The sequence below is a fragment of the Cydia fagiglandana genome, chromosome 24, assembly GCF_963556715.1.
Source record: "Cydia fagiglandana chromosome 24, ilCydFagi1.1, whole genome shotgun sequence".
NCBI lineage: Eukaryota > Metazoa > Arthropoda > Insecta > Lepidoptera > Tortricidae > Cydia > Cydia fagiglandana.
Window position 1 is genome coordinate 8439016 of NC_085955.1, and position 21845 is coordinate 8460860.

At 38.6% G+C, this 21845-nt stretch overlaps 4 protein-coding genes across 13 annotated transcripts in view; 1 reads left to right on the plus strand and 3 right to left on the minus strand.

Annotated features, from left to right (window-relative positions):
• LOC134676378 (zinc finger protein 852-like) overlaps nucleotides 1–1391 on the minus strand; it is a 74510-nt gene extending 73119 nt beyond the window's left edge. For all 10 annotated transcript variants that reach the window (XM_063534744.1, XM_063534748.1, XM_063534743.1 and 7 more), the window contains exon 1: nucleotides 1059–1391. In XM_063534744.1, the coding sequence (XP_063390814.1) occupies nucleotides 1059–1202 (144 nt within the window). In that variant the 5' untranslated portion in view covers nucleotides 1203–1391. The remainder of the gene's footprint in view (nucleotides 1–1058) is intronic.
• A 7177-nt stretch (nucleotides 1392–8568) lies between these two features.
• LOC134676544 (zinc finger protein ZFP2-like) lies at nucleotides 8569–12414 on the minus strand. Its single transcript, XM_063534932.1, has 6 exons — nucleotides 12204–12414; nucleotides 11915–12050; nucleotides 11580–11663; nucleotides 10523–10768; nucleotides 9140–10137; nucleotides 8569–8695 (listed from the first exon to the last, which is right to left on the minus strand). Exons 1-5 carry the CDS (start codon nucleotides 12360–12362, stop codon nucleotides 9149–9151), a joined length of 1614 nt encoding a protein of 537 aa, XP_063391002.1. The 5' UTR covers nucleotides 12363–12414; the 3' UTR covers nucleotides 8569–8695; nucleotides 9140–9148.
• A 1668-nt stretch (nucleotides 12415–14082) lies between these two features.
• On the plus strand, nucleotides 14083–15186 carry LOC134676068 (uncharacterized). The gene is made up of 2 exons (XM_063534352.1): nucleotides 14083–14501; nucleotides 14951–15186. The coding sequence occupies exons 1-2, from the start codon at nucleotides 14182–14184 to the stop codon at nucleotides 15153–15155; spliced, it is 525 nt and encodes a 174-aa protein (XP_063390422.1). The 5' UTR covers nucleotides 14083–14181; the 3' UTR covers nucleotides 15156–15186.
• Nucleotides 15187–15696: 510 nt separating this feature from the next.
• LOC134676430 (uncharacterized) lies at nucleotides 15697–19704 on the minus strand. Its single transcript, XM_063534826.1, has 5 exons — nucleotides 19536–19704; nucleotides 19367–19455; nucleotides 19059–19183; nucleotides 16857–16933; nucleotides 15697–16415 (listed from the first exon to the last, which is right to left on the minus strand). The coding sequence occupies exons 1-5, from the start codon at nucleotides 19609–19611 to the stop codon at nucleotides 16276–16278; spliced, it is 507 nt and encodes a 168-aa protein (XP_063390896.1). The 5' UTR covers nucleotides 19612–19704; the 3' UTR covers nucleotides 15697–16275.
• Between the last annotated feature and the right edge of the window lie 2141 nt (nucleotides 19705–21845).

Genomic DNA, 21845 nt, shown 5'->3' on the forward strand with positions numbered 1-21845 from the left:
GTTTAAGATGAACTGGCCAGTTAGGTTGTAGCACATCGCACATCCGAGTGACCGTGCCAGCATTTAAATAAATTATGCTGTAGGCTTGAATTTGGATCATCCTATATTACCAGGTGTCCAATTTTAGTCAAACTCACCCTAGTGCTAATGGTGTTATCAAGCATGGCATAGGTAGGTACCAAGTGGTTCAAACGAATCTACTAGACTATGCCTAGAATGCTATGCTGCAATTATATGTGACATTGCTAGGGTTCAAAGTTAGAAGTGATAAATTTTTAAAGGATTTAATGCTCATTTGTTTTATGAGTTTACATGTAAAAAACATGCGTATCATCTGTAGTACAATAATAAAACATTGTCTAGCTATTCTATATCAGTGTTGGCCGAAACGTTGAAACGTGTCGAAACGTGGCAATTGAAAATGTTGGCCATTAACCATTATAAATTGAATCGTAAACTGTAATCGTCCATTACGGTAAGCGCCGAAAAGGCAAACCAAGCATGCGCTGGGAAGAAGACATGAAAAGAATTGCTGGTCCAAATTGGAAAAGAATAGCACAAGACCGTGAAAAATGGACGTCTTTGGAAGAGGCCTTCACCTAACGGGTTCCTACGAATTAAATTAACAAAATTATATTAACAAACTTTATGTAAAATGAAAGGAAATAAAAGGCTTTTTTTTTATTTTTTTATTTATAGCATTGCCTTCAAAGGCTTAACTGACAAGGGATAGATATCCACGTTTCCACATAAATGCCCATGTGAGAATCTTGCCAGTTTGTGGCCAGTAGTTGTTAAGCTTATGAATAGAATAAGCGTGCTATTGTAGCGTTTGCCGCTCATTTCCCGCCCTAATTGAAGTTTATAATGTACATCAAATGTTTCCTTCGAAAACATGCCAGTAATATTATATGACGGAAGTAAAACATGAAAACTAACTTCATTACTTAAAAGATTAGGATTTTGCGTTACAAATTGTATAAAAGTATTTAATCAACGGACTAGAACAATGAACGTTGAGCTACGAGCGCTGGAAACAGTGGGCTTCACATACGAACCTTGATATCTAGACAATCTTGCAACATGATGGAGTAGATTTCCTCCTGCCCCAAAAGGAAGCAGGGATCCGATAGATGTTTAAAGGATCCCTCCGCGTGACAACATCGGCACAAGTCCTTTTCTAGCTTCCACATTGCCGACATCTTTAATGTCCAATAACATCACACTTTCAGTGTTAGACGCCACAATTCTTTTTTGGTCGGTAAACCAAAGCTAATACATTACACTACACTAACTTTAAACACAAAATAGACAAACGTTAAACGTTTTTCTAGAACTAAAGCATAATTATCCGCTAACGCCGTAATCTTCGTGCAGCGGCCGCCATGTTGTTGTATCGTCTTTTTTTTTTAACGTTTGGTTCGTGTTTAAGTAGCCGTGATTTCGTTTCGATATTAATGCTGGATAGTGTGTGTCAGCCTCAACACGACATAATGATTATAGCGCCATCTGTTGTGGAGTAGAGAACACTAACGACAAAGACATGTAAACAATAAAAACTTTTAAGAGCGCTCTTACAAGAAAAGTCGAAATAATGCAAAATTGATGATACTAGTCGACGAAATTCAGGACTTTGTGCTCATTATTAGAAGCAATGAGTACTTGTTCCAAAAAAAGCGTCTTCTTATCTTTTTAAATATCGTTGTAAATATTAGAAAAAACACTTATTAAATTAGTAATGATTTTTTTTCTGATGGTCGTTTCCGAAAAACCCCGTGAAGCACTGAATGGCAAGCTCTTATTTGGAAATGTTGAGAAGTTTACTCTGCTAAACCTGGCTATTTTGTATTACTAATACCCTGTACTTTAGGCATATCAAACGATATTTTTCCTCCATACCTTTGAGAAAGAGAAAATCAAAGTAAAACGAACTCAATTTTCTCTCCGAAACAAGTGTCAATTTCTACGAAAATCTACTTAATATCGAAGTCATTTTCTTACTCAAGCAATCTGCAACGTTTGCTTATACTGTTGGTATACATTAGTGTTTATGAAATTCTACTATAATTTTTTGGCAATTTTTTGAAAACTACTCTATATTACCGATGACGCGCGCTGCGCCAACTCAGTGCCGCGGCAGAGCTTGTACAGGCAGGACGTGTGTCGGTTGGCTCCGCACATTTTCAACGGCGACGACGAGGTTTTTTATCATTGTGTGCGGCGGGCGCCGTGTAAAACGCTATACTGTGTGCGTGTAAACCGCAACGAGAGACTTTGATCCTAGCACTGTTTTTATAGTATTATAATTTATAATGGTACAGTTTAATAAACTACCGGACAGGATTAAAAATATTTGAAACGACCTGACATTCTATATGTATTTATTTGACTCAAGATAGTACTCAGGGTCTGATGATGGAGCCGGAAGGTGGTCACCGGTAACAATCAACCATGCAACTAAACCACTTCGTGTTTAGGCTCGTTTTATTCATCTCAACAAGATCTTTGACACAAGATAGTACTCAGGGTCTGATGATGGAGCCGGAAGGTGGTCACCGGTACCAATCAACCATGCAACTAAACCACTTCGTGTTTGGGCACGTTTGATTCGGCTCAACAAGATCTTTGACTTAAGATAGTACTCAGGGTCTGATGATGGAGCCGGAAGGTGGTCACCAGTACCAGTCAACCATGCAACTAAACCACTTCGTGTTTAGGCTCGTTTTATTCGTCTCAACAAGATCTTTGACACAAGATAGTACTCAGGGTCTGATGATGGAGCCGGAAGGTGGTCACCGGTACCAATCAACCATGCAACGAAACCACTTCGTGTTTAGGCACGTTTTATTCATCTCAACAAGATCTTTGACACAAGATAGTACTCAGGATCTCGATGGAGCTCGAAGGTGACGACGGGTACCTGTCTATCATGCAGTGTTGGCATCAATCTGAACTAAATCAATCCGGATTGATCAATCGAATTGACGCGTCAATCCGAATTGATCAATTCGAATTGATTTAATTCTGATTGACGCGTCAATCCGATTGAATCAATTGGAATTAACGCATCAATCCTCAATTCGGATTAAATCAATTCTCAATCTAGATTAACCTAGGGTCCCTTTCCCTTCCCTAAGATTAGTTTTCGAAGGTGTCCTTTTTAGGGACTTACTTACTGGACTTAAAGTCGATATCTGAGGTTCCCAGAGGTTCGAAAACATGTTCCTGATGTTAGTATTGACTGATGTCCCTTTTAGGGACATTTTTCGAAATAGGCCAATTACGTTCATATTCGTAATCGATGTCGACCATAGGTCCCGAAAAATGTTTCTGACGTCAGTATTGAAGGATGTCCCTTCCATTTCGGGTCATTTTTTTAAATTGATCGTTGGCACTTTAAAACGATATCTGAGATTTCCAAAGGTTCCGTAACATGTTTCCGACGGCAATACAGACGGAGTTTCCTTTTTTTCTGGACATTTATGGGACATTTCTTCAAATTAACCGATTGCGTTCAAAATCGATATCTGAGGTGCCCAAAGGTTTCGAAACATGTTTCTGACGGCAATACCGAGAAATGACCTTTTTTCAGCAGGGTGGCGTAATGCAGGTAGTAAAGTAAGTACGCGGCTAAATTGTAGAATCTAAATATTGCCGTTGAAACCATATTTTGCACCTCAGATATCGATTTTGAATGAAATCAGTCACTGTCAAAGAATGTCACTAAAATGTCCCAAAACAGGACACCTTTCAATATTGCAGTTGAAAAGATGTTTAGAAACCTCTGATTACCTCAGATATCGATTTTGGACATCGGATTGGGGACATCTCTCAATATATCCCTCGGAAACAAGTTTCGAAACCTTTGGGCACCTCAGATATCGATTTTGAACGCTATCGGTTAATTTCAAGGAAAGTCCCGAAAATGTTCCAAAAAGGACATCCTTCATATAGCCGTCGGAAACATGTTTCGGAATCTTTGGTAAACTCAGACACCGCTTTTGAACGCATTTGGTCAGTTTCACAAAAATGGCCTAAATAAAAAGGACATTAGGTAGGTACATACAAAGTAATCGTCAATCCGAATTGACGATTGAGGATTGAGGATTGACCGATCAATTCGAATTAACGATTAGTAATCGTCAATCAGTAGATATAGAATTAGTTTTGTCAATCGTCAATTCGAATTGATCGGTCAATCCTCAATCGTCAATTCGAATTGATTTTTTGCCAACACTGCTATCATGTAACTGAACCACTTCATGTTTGGGCTCGTTTGATTCGTCTCAACAAGACCTTAGACACAAGTTAGTACTCAGGGTCTGATGATGGAGCTGGACTGTGGCCACGGGTACCAGTCTACCATGTAACTGAACCACTTCGTGTTTGGGCTCGTTTGATTCGTCGCAACAAGATCTTTGACACAAGATACTACTCAGGGTCTGATGATGGAGCTCGAAGGTGGCTGAACCAACCACACGTAACTGAACCACTTCGTGTTTGGGCTTCGTGTTTGGTTTATCACCTAGTGTCAAAGATCTTGTTGAGACGAATCAAACGAGCCTAAACACGAAGTGGTTTAGTTGCATGGTTGATTGGTACCGGTGACCACCTTCCAGCTCCATCATCAGACTCTGAGTATCACCTAGTGTCAAAGATCTTGTTGAGACTAATCAAACGAGCCTAAACATGAAGTGGTTTAGTTGCATGGTTGATTGGTACCGGACCACCTTCCGGCTCCATTATCATACTCTGAGTATCACCTTGTGTCAAAGATCTTGTTGAGAATAGTCAAACGAGCCTAAACATGAAGTGGTTTAGTTGCATGGTTGATTGGTACCGGTGACCACCTTCCAGCTCCATCATCAGACTCTGAGTATCACCTAGTGTCAAAGATCTTGTTGAGACGAATAAAACGAGCCTAAACACGATGTGGTTTAGTTGTATGGTTGATTGGTAATGGTGACCACCTTCCAGCTCCATCATCAGACCCTGAGTACTGTCTTGTGTCAAAGATCTTGTTGAGACAAATCAAACGAGCCCAAACACGAAATTGTTTAGTTACATGATAGACTGGTACCCGTGGCCACCTTCCAGCTCCATCATCAGACCCTGTGTATCTTCAGTGTCAAAGATCTTGTTGACACGAATCAAACGAGCCCAAACACGAAGTGGTTTAGTTACATGATAGACTGGTACCCGTGGCCACCTTCCAGCTCCATCATAAGACCCTGTGTATCTTCAGTGTCAAAGATCTTGTTGAGACTAATCAAACGAGCCTAATCATGGTACTACATGGTTGATTGGTATCCGTGACCACCTTAATCATCATCATTATCATCAGATCCTCAGTACCAGTTCGTTTTTAAACCCTCGTTGATACAAACTTTACAACCTATAGGTACCAAATGCAATGACGAAATATGTAAATAAGCACCTATAAAAATGAGTACCTATAATTTCTTTCGAGTAATATACGTTCATAAGTACGAGTATGGGGCTATTCATAAATTACGTCGTTTCAAATGGGAGGAGGGGGGGGGGGCTGGACATCGGATGATGGTAGCATGACGTAGGAGGAAACAGAGTCATCCGAAGCATGATTTTTGGATGATTTGAGGGTTGGGGGGGGTCAAAAATAGATGACGTAATTTATGAACAGCCCCCTGTGCCCCTATGTACATTTGCACTGCATTTAGTATTTTCGTACTTACCAAATAACAGTTTTAGGACTTTATAAGTTAAGTACAGTTATTGTTGTTATGGTTGATTTCAATATGCTTCGCGAAGGATCAAGATTGTTTAATCCATCATTGTAGTGCGAGTGTGGTAAAAGGGATCGGAATACTGAGCTCGAACGGCCTGCCGCAGCGCGTAAAATACCTAAACTCGCTCAACCCCGAAATGTAATAGCACTCTTAAATAGCATAATTTCCTATATAAAAATGAGTTACCTCACCATAGACTAGGAATCCACTAGACCGAGTTTAGCCTCTAGCGGCCCACCATATAAAGCCCCCTCCAGACTATGCGCGTGAATCGCGGGCGAAGCCGCGAACGCAAGTGTGGCGTCGATTTCGCAGATTGTTCACGCCTTCGCGCCTTGTTCTCCGTTATTTGTCGGTATTTCGGCCCACGTCAAAGGAGACGCGAAGCGCGAACTTGCAAGACTCCACATTACACAATATTTTGGCTCCTCTGTGGCAAGATAAATATGAATTATATTATGATTATATTATACTAAGCAGCTATATTTTACGGTTTTACAATAAAACAAAATGGGAAAACAGCTAAATCACGTATGATGCCATAGATAACTAACAGTTAAACTCGATCAGCTGATGCTTTTCCGCCATATTGCCGCAAACCAAACTGCGAAATCGCCGTGAAGTGTGCGAGTGTGGAGTCATACGTCAACTTCGCGATATGTTCGCTCCGCGACGTCGCACCGCGATTCACGCACATAGTCTGGAGGGCGCTTAAGAAAAATTGCCAGGCAAATTTGAATTAATTGTATTAGAAAATAGAGTCGATTTTGCTTTGCTTTAAAATCAAACAAAACAAAACAAAAGCAACTCTGTTCCGTTTGATAAGGATTCAAATTTCATTGGAGGTATATTGGAGGTAGATTTGTACTAGTATTAGGTCATTGAACCCCAAGAGGTTAGAGCAATTATTTCATGCAACCGATGATGCCAAAAATGCGGGGGTGCGCGGGACGAGGTGAGCGAAATCCCGTGCCGTGATTGGTCCGTTCAAAGACACGGACGTCACACAACGACACTATCGACTCGAACATGGAGTAAAATTACCGTATGCGTGGCAGAGGGGGTAGCGCGACTATGCTCAGTCTGGAGGATGTTTTGTCTGTGTACCTCACATATACTTATGTAGCCTATACCTATAGTCCGTTTTTTTTTAGCATTAGAAAGAACTTCGCAGAAGTTCGCTTGTGGTTCTAAATCTGGCACTTTTAGCGGTAACAATTTGAAGTAAATTATATGTATTGACCATGCTACATTCCATAATTATTAACAATTAACGAGCCTGATAAAAACTGCACGATTGCTTCTGCCAAGTTCTTTCTAATGCTAAAAAAACCGGGCAAGTGCGAGTCGGACTCGCGCACGAAGGGTTCCGTACCATAATGCAAAAAAAAAAACAAAAAAAGCAAAATAAAACGGTCACCCATCCAAGTACTGACCACTCCCGACGTTGCTTAACTTTGGTCAAAAATCACGTTTGTTGTATGGGAGCCCCATTTAAATCTTTATTTTATTCTGTTTTTAGTATTTGTTGTTATAGCGGCAACAGAAATACATCATCTGTGAAAATTTCAACTGTCTAGCTATCACGGTTCGTGAGATACAGCCTGGTGACAGACGGACGGACGGACGGACGGACGGACGGACGGACGGACGGACGGACAGCGAAGTCTCAGTAATAGGGTCCCGTTTTACCCTTTGGGTACGGAACCCTAAAAACGAACTATAACCAACGGCTTATTATATCATAAATTAAAATTAAAATTAAATAAAACAGATTTAGTACATAATTATAAAAATGTATTTATAAAAACACATCTATTTCAAATCAATTTCCAAATCAGGATGATGAACGCGGATATGATTTTTTAAACTACATTTTTGTATAAATGCAGCTTTACATATTGCACAAGAATAGGGCTTCTCATTTAAATGTATTCGCAAATGTACCTTTAAAGTATAAGGTTCAGCAAATCGTTTACTACAAAACTTACATTCAAAATTTTTAGCCCCAGTATGAACAACTAAATGTTTTTTCAAAGTCCATTTATAACCGAAGTTTTTTCCGCATATTTGACACGGATATTCCTTATTTTTTAAATGTGAATACTGTACGTGAGCGCTAAGACCCCCGGAGCTAGCATAGTTTTTTTCACAAATATCACACTTATATTCAGGTTTTTTAATGTTATGTGCATCTACCAAGTGCTGCATCCGTTTTTGATACTGCAAAAACACTTCGTCACATTCTGGACATTTGTAAGCGGTCTTGGAATGAACTTTTCTTACATGATAAGCCTTAGCGGAAGAACTGCGAAATAATTTTTCGCAAACTTTACATTTTAAATCGTTCTCTTTATGCATTTTTACATGTGCATGCAATCTATGGTCAGACAAGAACTTTTTTCCGCAATAATGACATACGAAATTGGCGCTGTGTTCGTTCATGTGAACAGAAAGGTTTTTGAAAAATCTAAATTCTCTCTTGCAAATGTGACATCGGAATTTTTCGGATGTCAATTCGAAACCTAAAATTCCATGCGATTGTTTAAAATTTGAAGTATTGTAGTATTTTTTATTATGATTTTTGACTAAATGATCTATTAAAGTATCTATACTTTTTAAAGTAACATCACACAGCTTACACCTTATTTCGCTAACTTCGGCTTTTATTAAGTTTTTAGGTGTTTTCAAACGCCTTGATATTTCCTTTTCGGTGACATTGTTATGTTTATCGTTAATATGTATTTTTAATTGTTTGAAAAACAAATATGAGCTGTCGCAATATAGGCAGGTGTATTTATATTTGTTAATATGTTTGAAAGGAAGTATTGTGGAGTTTTTCAATATTAGCGTGATATTTGATCTAAGATGACGATTTTCTATGTAGCTTTCGGGAGTCACTCTTGAAGGTTTCCAGCTCGATAATTCTGAAAAAAGTTAAAAATGTTTATATTAGATATTATATATCTTTAATCAATAGGTGCATGGATATGGTAATATATGTATTAGCACTTTCCATATTCACCACTAGATGTCGTAAGTAGGTATGTAAAATCGATATTTGGATTCCACTGCACACTGGATGATCCATATAAATAGAAATAGGATGAAAACTCTAGCCTCGTGCCGCCCAATGTAGATTAGGATATACACTCAGTTTCGATGGAATGTCAACCTTAATTAAAAACAAAGTAGGTGGAATTTCATTTGTCTCGTAAAATTTTCGAACAAATGAAATTCAACCTAATTGAAAATACAACAAGATTCTATCTTCCTTGGCTATAATTGGCACGAGGCTCAGCTTGCCGTATTTCATCAATGGCACTATTATAGATGCTTGCCCGGTGGTCAATAACATATAAATAAAATACCTATATTGATTATTCAGGGCACATGAATCTCCGATCATTTTCATGCGCTCTCATATGCTCCCTCAAAGTATAACTCCTCGCATAAGCTTTACAACATACTGAACAAGTATACGGCTTTTCCCCAGTATGCTTCAACATATGTTTCTTCAAACCATGGTTAGTTATGAACGCCATCCCACATTCAGAACATTTTTTATTCTTATGCCCGTGCGTCTGTCTTATATGCGTTGCCAAATAATGCTTTATGTTGTATTCTCTCGAGCAAATCGGGCATTTAAATTTATGCGTAATATTATGCGCTTCTGACATGTGTTTGATTCTATCATTATAGTGTTTCATAGGCTTGAAGCATATCTGGCATTTTATTATGCGTTTTGAATGCGCGCTCTCCATATGATTAGCTTTAGATGTTTTCGTTTTAAGTATTTTCCCGCATTCAGAGCACGGAAAATTGCCAGTGTCGTGCGTACGTTTATGAACCTTAAGCCGTTTAGAATTAAGGAACGATTTCCCGCAAACATCACAAATGCAATTCGCGTAGTGCTCGTTCAGATGCGTCGTCAATGTTCTAAAAACATGAAACTCCTGCGTACACAAATGACATGTGTAGGGACTCGCATCAACTTTATAATCAGCGATGCATTCCCTATAAATAACCTTATCATGGACGTCACTAAGATGGCGGCGCATGTTTTCGACATCTGTCAAATTCAAATTGCAATGTCGGCATTCCAAATTCGAAATTTCGATTTGAAGCGAGCGCGGGTAGCGCTTTATTTTTTTTAATTCTCCCTCTATGTCAGAATGCGTTTCGTTCGTATGGGTTCTTAGTAAATTGAGTTGAATGAAGTTTTCATGGCAGAAGAAGCATTGGAACCAGCTTTTGTGGTGGCGGAAGGGGCACGCCGTGGTGTCCCGCAGAACGGCGCCGCACGTCAAAATGACGCGTCTGCGCTCTGATATTTGCTTGGTTGCGTTTATTTTGACAGGCTGGCGGCCTGGAAACGAAAATAAAAATAACTGACACTAACTTCGTTTATTTCTTAAAGGTTAAATATATTAATAATAAACGCAAGCAAGCACACATCAAGCATTCGTAGCACAGACTTGCAATGAGTAGGCGTCTAGGGACTTTAGTGTAAAAGTGTGTTTAGTGGCTTTAAATAGATTTCGCGGGGGGAAGTATCAAATAAATCATTGTGACAAGTTATCAGTCTCAATGTTACAATATGAAATTAACCCTATCTATACCTACTAGCGACATCTAGTGGCGAGTAGAAACAACTGTTTTCTTACTTTTGATATCATATCCAACGAGTTATCAACATGATTGGCGGGATTGGTTAGTAAAATATAAGCCCTTAAAATGGTAAATAAACTTACTGTTTTCATGATGAATTTCTTCACACTGTAGATCCATGTGTCCCATATTGTCATCAATATTGACATCAATATTATTTGTGTCAATATCCTGACTTCTTTTCGTCAGTAATGTCAAAGGAGTATCAGAATCATAGTCAGAGTCTTTTCTTGTTTTTCCTTTAGCTCTTGAATGTTTGTGTCTCTTTCTATTTTCAGATTTATTTTGTTTTAACGTTGACTTCACATCTTTTATCAATTGACTTGTGTCTGAAATGAAGTGTATAAAAACCATGTAACATAAATTATACAGGGTCATTTTTGGACCATTAGCCATATTGTGCGAGGTGATTAGGTAGGTCATACTGAACAACTTTCTATGGGACCAACCACGAAATCCCAAAAAAAATTTGGCCTTCCCATACAAAACCTCGACCAAAATGTATGAAACGGCCAAAAAAAATTATGTGATTTCGGAGTTGGTCCCATAGTAAGTATGTAAGCATATTAAATTTTTAAAATGGCCTGAGAGATGAACTTTTGAAAAAGTACAATTCCGTACACGGCGGCAGGGGCGATTTCGTCACTCCGCGATTTCTTCGCTTTGCTACAGGTAAAAGTACATCCGTTCGACCCCAATTTTGGGGAAAGACATAAGCCGCGCGTGGCGCTGTCGCCACCTAGCGGCCATATCTGTGCTGATCGTGACAGACCCGTTTTGTTAGAGAGTGAGTCTTCTGTACCTAGTACTATTATTTATTCTGTGACGGCGGGCAGAAGTTGACAACTCGAGATATTTTATTGAAGAAATTTGAACTTAAAATAAAACTAGGTACATAAAGTTCAAATTTCTTCAATTTTTTCTCACCTTTTATCATAGATGTAAGTAAATTAAGGTAGATATGGTAGGTTCCGGAACCTATATTTAGTTAGTCATATGGGTGACGCCAACCAGTCAAGTTGTCAAAATCGTTGCATCAAATTTTAGTTTTGTCAACTATGAACGTCACACGTCTACATAAATAAAAGGTCATTGCCTTTTATCAACTTCTTTCGCCGTGTACGGAATTATTCTATATACCTGTTGTAGGAATTTCCAGTTGCTCAGCAAAGTCATCTACACTGCGGTCAGAACCCGGTTCAGTCTTTATCATTTCAATGCACTCTGAAAACAGGTTTAATGGTATTCTTTATTTTTAATGCAATAAAAATTCCGCCTCAGAAACGCCTTGCGCCCGCGGGCCGGGTGCTTTGGGTGTCGGCGGGCCAGATTGGAACGCGTCACGGGCCGGATTTGGCCCGCGGGCCGGGGTTTGGCGACCCCTGCTATATGGCATATAGCTAGATTTATCACATAATCCAGGTTTAGTGGTAGTAACCAAATCATGTTAAAAATCATTTTAAATAAGTACGTACCTTTTTTACTAAGGTATTCTGCAAAGTATCTGTCTGCTTCTAGAACTTGTTTTTTGAAGCTGGTGGCGTCCCTCAGGTGTCCTACACATAGCGCACACACCAACCGACTTGGCCCCCACTCTGATAAGCACGAGAGCTGAAATTTATCCAAATATATTCCACAGATATGGATGACTGTATTGACGATTTTTAAAGGATTATTAGGTTATTTACTAAAGAATACATATTAAAGGGCTACTGTGTAGTTGTAAGGATATAGCTGAGATATTAACAATTAAATAACACTCACTGAAATCCCGTAACATTCCTGTAAAATGTCTGAAAATACTTCTTTGACTCCATCCTCTGTTACGTACGATGCCGTGAGGTCCCAGGTACCACTGGCTGAAAGGCAGCACCGACAGACGTCTGGTTGTGATACCCAGCTCTTTAGATTCTCTACGTCCATGATTTTATTTAGAAATTACAAGTAATCGAAAAAAATAGAACAATCCTATTCAATATATGTATGTTGACATTTTGCTATTACCCGACCCGTTACTTATGTGACGGGATCAAGAAATATAGCTATCCCATTCAACATAATGTAAGCCGTGTTGTTAAAAAGAGACAAAGGGAATATTTGACAGCTATACCGGACTACCATATTTGTTAGCATTATATATATATTTGAGACAATCAGGGCTGCCAGATCGTATAATAGGCTACGAAATTCGTATAATGAAATTATTTTCGTATACAAGTCGTATAGTTGGTCAATCGGTATAATTGGATACGAAAAAAACACCGATGTATAACTACTGTAAATGCTTCAAAAAACAGTGTGCCAATCAGAAGGCCTACCGCGAACCACGTTCGACGTCTTGCCTCTCTGTCGCACTTGTAAATTCGTACGTAAGTGTGACAGGGAGGCAACACGTCGAACGTGGTTCGCGGTAGACCCTCAGGCGTGGCTCACTCCGCGATTTCGTCGCTTTGCTACAGGTAGGTAGGTAAAGTACATCCGTTCCACCCATAGAAGTAGCATCCTATAGAAGTGGTGTGCGCGTGCCTCCGTGAGGGACAAAACATACGCAATGCGACAATATTAAAAACACGTTTTAACATTCCTGACAATATACCAAAAACAATCTACGTAATTCGGTCGGGTTATTTGTTGCCCACCATAGCCCATACTAACAAAAAGGTGGGGAACAAACAAAAAGTGAGACTGTGACAAGGACAAGCAATAGTACCGCTTTCTCTGCTACTCCTACTGAAAGTTCTATAAGTGTATCTCGTTCGGTCATTTGGCCACTCCCCCGTGTCTTCTCTATGTTATTGTACCTCTATGGTTCCACCCCAATTTTGGGGAAAGCCATAACCCACGCGTGGCGCTGTCGCCACCTAGCGCCCATATCTGTGCTGATCTTAACAGACGCGTTTTGTTAGAGAGTGAGTCTTCTGTACCTAGTGCTATTATTTATTCTGTGGTGCCAATACTGTTCAACGATTTAATGGAACAGCAACTACTTAAATACACGTCAACGTGGGCTATAACTGTGGCTATAACCGCGAAAATCCAAGTTCGCAAATTGCGGGCATCTTTCTCTGTCACTCTTATTGCGCTGTCATTGTAGTAAAAGAGAAAGATCCCCCTAATTTGGGGGCTTACCGCGAAAACCGAAATTCACCAGTTATTAAAAAATTGATTTAAAATAATAGTATTTTTTGTACTCGTATAATGCAATCGAATTTCGTATAATTGCGGGCACAGGATCGTATAATCAAGATTTATGTACTGGCAGCCCTGGAGACAATGTTTACTTATAAAACTTTTTTATTTAATGGTTTTTTTTTTTGTCCATCTGGACAGTTTATTTAATGCTTAATGCAAAGAACACACATAAGATAGTGACTCAAATAAGATGCTTCGTTTAGAAATTTTATTTTTGCGCATGGACATAAAAATTATTCTGTACTTTTACAGATATATTACGAAAAGACTAGTCAATATGTAAAGAATATACTAAAACAGCATATTTAGAAAATAGTTTATTATATCTATACCTATGTTCCTGTAATATTAGTGAGAATAAAAATATATTTAAGACCAAATATAAAGTCACATTTTTAAACTTAATACTGTCACTGTCAACTCGGATAAAAAAAAAGTTGTGAATTTGGCGCCTACACCTGCAATAATTTGTAGCTTGTTTTTATTAATTTTACTATACTACTTACTGTATTCTTTGTTGTTATTCTGTTCTTAGAACAACCATTACACAATGCGCAACGTAGAAATCAAAGCCAGAATAACCGACTATGAGAACATTTGCAAAGTGGCTGCAGAACTGAGTCAATCAAAGGGAACCATTATAAAACAAGACGATACTTTCTACAGAGTCAACGATGGTCGGTTAAAGATGCGTTTCTACGCGGACTCGTCGGCTACACTAGTGCGTTACGATCGAGACGACGAAGGCGGACCAAAGCTGAGTAACTACGAGTTATTGGAATTTTCGGCGAATGAAAGCGAGAAGGCGTCGCTGCTGGATAGAATGTTGAGGAAATGTTTGGGCGCGCGAGGACGTGTGGTCAAGGAGCGGTATGTTAATGAGTTTCTGAGGGCTTACTTCGAACCACGTTCTACGTGTGGCCCCCCTGTCACACTTACGTACGACAAGACAAGTGCGACAGATAGGCAACACGTAACGTGGTTTGCGGTAGGCCCTAAATCTTAACGGTTTCGTTTCGTACTGTACGCAGTTTTGAAGTGAAGGAGATCGCAATGTCCTATTAAATATGCTCATTCTTAGTAAAATTGTTGTAGTTTGAGTTACTTAGTAGATTTATAAAAAGCTAGCATTTAAACAGAAAAGTATTTGCATATTTTAAGTGAAGATCCAACCAACTGTGTTTTTGGCCTTTTTACAAGCTTTTATTAAGGATGGATGGATGAAGGATTGTTTTTGAGGATAGCACAAGTTGCCATATTGAAGTTCTCCTAGTACATACTTAAACAACATCTATTTACCAAATTTTGTTTTTTTACAGTAAGCTCTTCATGGTCGGCCAGACCCGAGTCCACATAGACACCGTCCAGGACCTCGGGCACTTCATGGAGCTGGAGGTGGTGCTGCGGCCTGAGCAGTCGCTACAGGATGGCCAGGCCATCGCTCGGGACTTGCAGACCAAACTTGGAGTTAAGGATGAGGATCTGATTGAGTGTGCCTATGTTGATCTGTTAGACAAGAAGTAGTAAATTGGATTGGATGATGCATGCAGAGCAGTTGTACTTTCAATTTTATTGCCGACTGTACTTTGCATGTGTATCAAGTACCTACACAGATCCTTTTGTTTGACCTGATTATTGAAAGTCATAAAGTAATGATTGAGCCTTATTGAGATTACTCTGCCGAAGCCGAAGTCGGCCCGCGCGCGTTTTATAATAATGATTGTCAGATTATCATTAGTCATAATTCTGAAGCCGTTAACTGTACAGGATTTTTGTAAGTTTATTCTATAGATAGGTTAGGTGACGTTTGTTTTATGGCAATCCTGAAAAGTTAGTTACGCGTTTCTGAGAAAAACCAAATTATGACTAACGAAAATGCGGACAGTGTAAATAAAATAAATAATAAATTTCTATAGCCTCTTGATGGGCTAAAATGCTAGGTTTAAGATAATAAAGGCTGTAATTCATTGTAAAAGTTTATTAAAATAATTGTAATAATCTTTACTTACAAATAAAATTGTTTGTTAAGGTTCATTAGCATTTTTGTTTCCACCCGCTGCAGAATCAGCAGCAAAAGTGCATGGCAACTTTTGCAATTAATTCATTCATACCCTCCTAAGGCCAAAATGAAAACCCATTCATAAAAAATAAAGTTTGCCACAGAAATTTCAACCTGTAGTGCAATAGAGTTGATTTTGGTTTTGTCTGACAATTTAACGGAACAACAAATGCGACTCTTCCAATAGGGAGTATTACTGCAACATTCTGCCGCCAGAGTGCAGCACTAATTTGTTTAGTAAACCATAGTGTAACTTATACATACTAAGCCTTAAACAGTTTTTTGACAAATTTTCACTATGACTGATGCACCAAGGCGGTTTGTTTACAGGTGGCCTACCGCGAAACGCGAAAATCGAAATTTCTTTATCTGCCTCCCTATCGATCGTAAAAGCAAGTGATAGAGAGGCAGAAACCGAACTTTCGACTGTCGTGTTTCACGGTAGGCCACGTGATTGACGTAGTGGCACATGATGTGTCATTGATGATGACAATGAGGTTTGTTTACTGTATGTGCTAGGGGTGCCACCTACGCAGAGCTTTGCCTAATATTCTCTATTATCATTTTATCTGTAACATAAGCAGGTTAGTTGGGTGGTAGGTTCTCCTTGTCGGTGAGGCGCCACTCGGGCGCCGCGACGGCCTCCGCGAGCCTCCAGATGGCTGCGCTGGCGTCGCCCTCTAGGCTAAACGGTTCCAGAAGCTTCCGGGACTCACTCTTCACATCTGATATATTGCTTAGGAAATATCTTTGTCAATTCGTGAAAAAAATCGGCCAAGTGCGAGTAGGATTCGCACACGAAGGGTTCCGTACCAGTAAGCAAAAAATAATCACGTTTGTGGCATGGGACCCCACTTAAATATTATGTTCTGTTTTTAGTAATTTTGTTATATCGGCAACAGAAATACATCATCAGTGAAAATTTCAACTGTCTCTATTACGGTTCATGAGATACAGCCTGGCGACAGACGGACAGTGGAGTCTTAGTAATAGGGTCCCGTTTTTACCCTTAGGGTAGGGAACCCTAAAAAGTATAAATAAACAGTAGTTGAGTACCCACAAGGCCCACAACACAAGGGTTCTTGAGCTTACAGTGGGGCTTAGTCACATTGTGTGAAAAAGTCCTATACATTTATATGCAGTGAAATAATTGTAAAAAAGGATACAGCCTTTGCAAATGTTGGGTGGGGCAGTGTAGTCAAATCTCACTCCTGTCAGTTCTTTGGCTACTTCATATGATAACCTGTCAACCAAAAACACAAGCATATTTAGTTGATCAAAATAACAAAGAAAACAGACAACTGGTGATAGAGGTTACTAAAGCAGGACACACCTTCGACAATGAATAAAATGTGTAGTCAGTACAATGATTTAGTATCACAAGAAACATTGATATTTTCAACTCATGGCTAGCCATATTCAAGAGGCAAGTCGTTAGAGTTTTACACAACAACAATAGTAAGGGCTTGTGCACAAATCACGCGAGGTTCGATAGGGGGAGGGGGGTCACGAAAAAATCACGATAGATCACGTTGGGGGGGGGGGGGGGGGGTATAAGGAAACCTCACGTGTATTTTTCTATAGTGAACGAAACTAAGAAAAAAAACCTACCACATGAGTAGATACTTCTCGGTTTATTTAAACATAAATCTTCACTCTGCACTTCAAAATAGCAAAAATAGAAAAATAAACTAAATTTTCTATGTACAATACTTACTATTTACTTGTACCTTAAAATTAGGTCGAATGAAAAAATTTCAATAAAATACACGTGAGGTTGGTTGGGGGAAGGCGGGTTACCCGAAAACCTCACCAAATATCACCAACAGGGAGGGGGGGTCAAAAAGTAGTGTGATTTGTGCACAACCCCTAAGATTAGTAAGCAATTTAACATGTTACGATCATTTATGTAATTTTATAATTCAGTATGTTTTTAAGATATTTTGTATTTTATTTTTATAATTTTAGGATAGCTTTTGCTCATTGTTAGGTATTTATTATTCTTGCTGTGCTCACTTATTTTGGATGGCATTTCTATAAGGCATTTTTACCACGGCTCATGGAAGCGTGGGGTCCGCTTGGCAACTAATGCCATGATTTGACGTCGGCACTAGTTTACATGTCTATAAAACCCCTACCACTTTTATTGTAATCATGTATTGAATGTTGTCTGTACAGTGTGCCTTATAAATAAAATAAAATAGAATAAAACAACATCCAAAATACTAGATCCCTTGGTTCCAGTTTATGCATTTTTTCCCAACCAGAATTGTTATGCAGTGTGTACAGTCAGCAGCAGAAGTTGCTAAGCGGGCGAGGTGTTCACAATGATCTTGACGCGACTTTATTGTTAAGAGAGAAAGAGCGTGTCAAGGTTATTTTGAACACCTCGCCCGCTTCGCAACTTCTGCTGCTGACTGTAAACACTCCTTGAGAGACGCCGAGAACGAGACTCGTTGCTTATCATGAATAGTGACACAAAACAAAATGAAATGCCATTCGATTTTAAATCTTACCAGTAAAAGATAGAATAATTAGAATATTAAATGCAATAGCATTTCATTTTGAGTTGTGCCACTGTTAATGATAAGCGTCGTGTGTACGTGCTGTTCCCTTCTCGTCTCGCTTCTTCAATTAAATTGAAGCAGTGCCAAGACCCTTGGCGAGAGGCTCTTGACAAGTATATATGGCCGACATTACAATTATTGAGAGCCAACCGTTTTTTTTAACGACGAGGATGTATGAACTCAAAGCCTTCGATGTTTTGTTTTAAGGGTTAAGATACGTTTTAACCTGTGGTGCAGATTGACTCCAAAAAACTTACTTTACAACTTTTGAAGATAAACTTTTGTGTTTATTTTATTATTATAGCCTTTATTGCTTGAAACAAGTGGAAACATACATCATTGTTTAGGGCTTGGGCACAAATCACGTGGGGATCACGAAAAAATCACGACAGAGCACGTGTATTTTTCTACAGCGAACGAAACTATGAAAAAATACCTACCACATGTGTAGATACTTTTTCTCGGTTTTGTTAAACATAAATCTTCACTCCGCACTTCCAAATAGCGAGTCTATTTTACGAAATTTTGGAGCATGTGGCCTTGACCGGTTGGATGGAAAAATTTCCAGCCAGAAGTGTCCAGAGTGTTCTATGACACAAATGCCTCTTCCAGCTTCTTCCATTCCTCTCTGTCGTTAGTTTTGGGCCACCTTGTTTCCTTTTTCCATCTTGTGGAAACCATTCTTTCATAATTTTTGTCTATTTTGTTATGCAAATTTTTCTTTTTGTGTTTACTTATTGATGAATTTGGCACTTGTGGCGCTGCCATAATTATTCTAAATAAAAAATGTTTAATACTAACTTGGCCTGATCCAGCCTAGTCTGGTCATTGTCAGATATAGTGAGCTGTCCAGGGAACAGGGCGCACAGTCGGTCCAGCTCCGTGTAACGGCTTGAAACCTCTTCAAGTTGTCGTAACAACTCTGCCTGTGATCATAAACAGAATTAAATTGAACTAATTTAGTATGGAAAATTGAATTAAATACGCAATTCTACTAAATAATTATAAAAGCTGTCTTTTAGTATGAAAATAATAAATTTGCAATGTAAAACCAATTATATTTACGATGAAAATGCTAGGATATGTCTGACGCTTGGTGAATAACTCACGTTCTTTTTCATTTCCTGAGCTAATTTCTCTTCGAGTTCGGTATTTTTCTTCCGCGCTTTTAACTGCTGCTGATCCTTATCCACTTTTTCTGTTTGTAAGACATAAAATTAACAATTAAATACGATGTAATATCGAGATAACCGTACAATGTACTTAGTGTCAAATTACCTTCAACTTGTTTACAGAAAGCATCCAATTGATGGCATATATCTAAATATATTGGATCTTTCTCCTCTAGGCTCATTTTTGGTGATAGATGAACAGGCAAAAGATATAAATAAAAAATATCTCGGTACACTACAAACAACGAGAACCATACAAACGGAAACCCGAATTCGAACGAGCACGAGCGTTCTTGTTTTGACAGCTGAAGGTTACCAGCGTATTAATTTAATTTTACTCAATAACATTGGAAAATAAATAAAACATGTGGCTGAACTGGCATGAAAACAACTTCTAAATGTTAAACTTCAACTTCAAACTTCAAAAATAATTTATTCAAGTAGGCTTGATAATAAATTATTAAGCACTTTTGACATGTCATACAAAGTATACGTAAATATTACAATCATTGTTTAAAACACAAATAATAATAATAAAAAAACAATAAAATTGGTAACAATTAACAATAAATAAAAAGACAATGTCAAACACAAAAAAAAAGTCAGCGGAAACAATATAAATAATAGGAGTTCGTAAGTCAACTCAGTCCCAGGCTTAAAATTGGGTAGGTAAAGTTTTTTGAAGATAGGCAAATTATATTTTTTCCCGATAGTATTCATTATAGCGATCACGGAAATGCAGCTCTTTTATTTTTATATCATTTTATTGATTAAATATAATTTTTTAAATGATCGATATGACGTTTGTGAGGTGAAATGGCAGACTCGAGTAATTAATTCCTTGGCGCGTAGTAAATGGGACGAGATAGAAAAAAAATCGATGTCAACTGTCAGTGTCATTCTTGGAAAATAACTTGCAAATAATTGGAAAATAATGGTCGGACGAAACATTTGTGTTTTCTTGTAATTGGATGTCGGTGTGATTTCTAGAATAAGTATTTTTAACGTCCCTAGCACGATCAACACGGATATTTTGATAATGATAACGATTGCTTTCGACTACTTGGCACTGCTTCTTGGAGAACATTTTCATTAACACCTCCACCACGACTCTTGGACTGCTACACGAGTCATTTTGGATCTCAGTATCAACACAATAGATGGAGACGATCCCGGAAACGTTCGAATGGAAATAGAATATTACAGAGATGAACTCAAAGTGCGTCGTACCGTCTTGTAGGAAGTACAGACGTTACTTTCCAAATTCAGCGTATTTGAGCACACCAAAGTCTTTAACAGCGATTCGGTGCCAAGCTTTGAAGATATATTGGCCAAAATGGTAACTTATACGTTTGTGAGGACTATATAAACGTGATTGTTGTATTATACATACATAATGATTAAGATTGTAATAGTGTTAATAACTAGGTCGTTATTGGCTATTATATATGGGCTCGGCAAGGTGTTCACAATATCTGAACACGCACGCCCTGATAATAGAGGCGTGTTCAGATATTTATGAGCACCCTAGCTGCACCAATATATCTGATGGCGACTGTACTTTAGAAAACTTATAATATAAATCCAAAATAATATAATATAAATCCAGTAAATTTCGTTTCGTTTTATTTTAAAATCCACAAATTATTATCCTTAAGCATTAACATAACAACAGTATATAGAATCACGCTGTGTGGCGTGCCCTTGAAGAGAGTTGAGAGGTTCAAATATGGTCAATATGGATAAGTATGTCTGTAGGGTAAATGTGCTTCACGTTGGGGCCTGTTTACGCTACGTCTTACGTAGGCGAACAACGCGCGAACGCGGCGCGGCGCGGCGCGGCGAAATCAATCCTTTGATGCCCATAGAAGTGTCCTACGTAAGCGATCTCGTTGCGAACACGGTGCGGCGCGATTTGCACGCGAATGTCAGGCCGCGCCGCGTTCGCGCGTTGTTCGCCTACGTAAGACGTAGCGTTACATATTGATTAGTGTTGATTGCGGGTTTAATACATTTGCCACTATACACAAGTAGCAAGTGTATCAACTCGCAAAAATACTACATTTTTGCTTCCATTGAGGTATACATAGTAAGCACTATTCTCAAATTATGTGAGGAAATAAAACAAATTCAATTTAGTAAAGCGTATTTAATAGGGGTAAAGTGACGCGAATACAATTAAAAAAACAACGCATATTCTTAGTTTATATTAAATGTAGATGGCTTTTTAGTTTTCACTTGGTCACAGAAATACGCTAAAAACCACTTTCAGAGTAGGTGTTTCTTGCGTTTTGGCTGTCCTTCTTGTGTCCTTCCACAGCATGAGCATGTCGTAAGTCCTGTTGTATTTGTCCCAGGACTTAGCAGGAAGCTAGTTATTCATTATTAAGTTTGCTTCTGCTTTAAAATGAGGCGG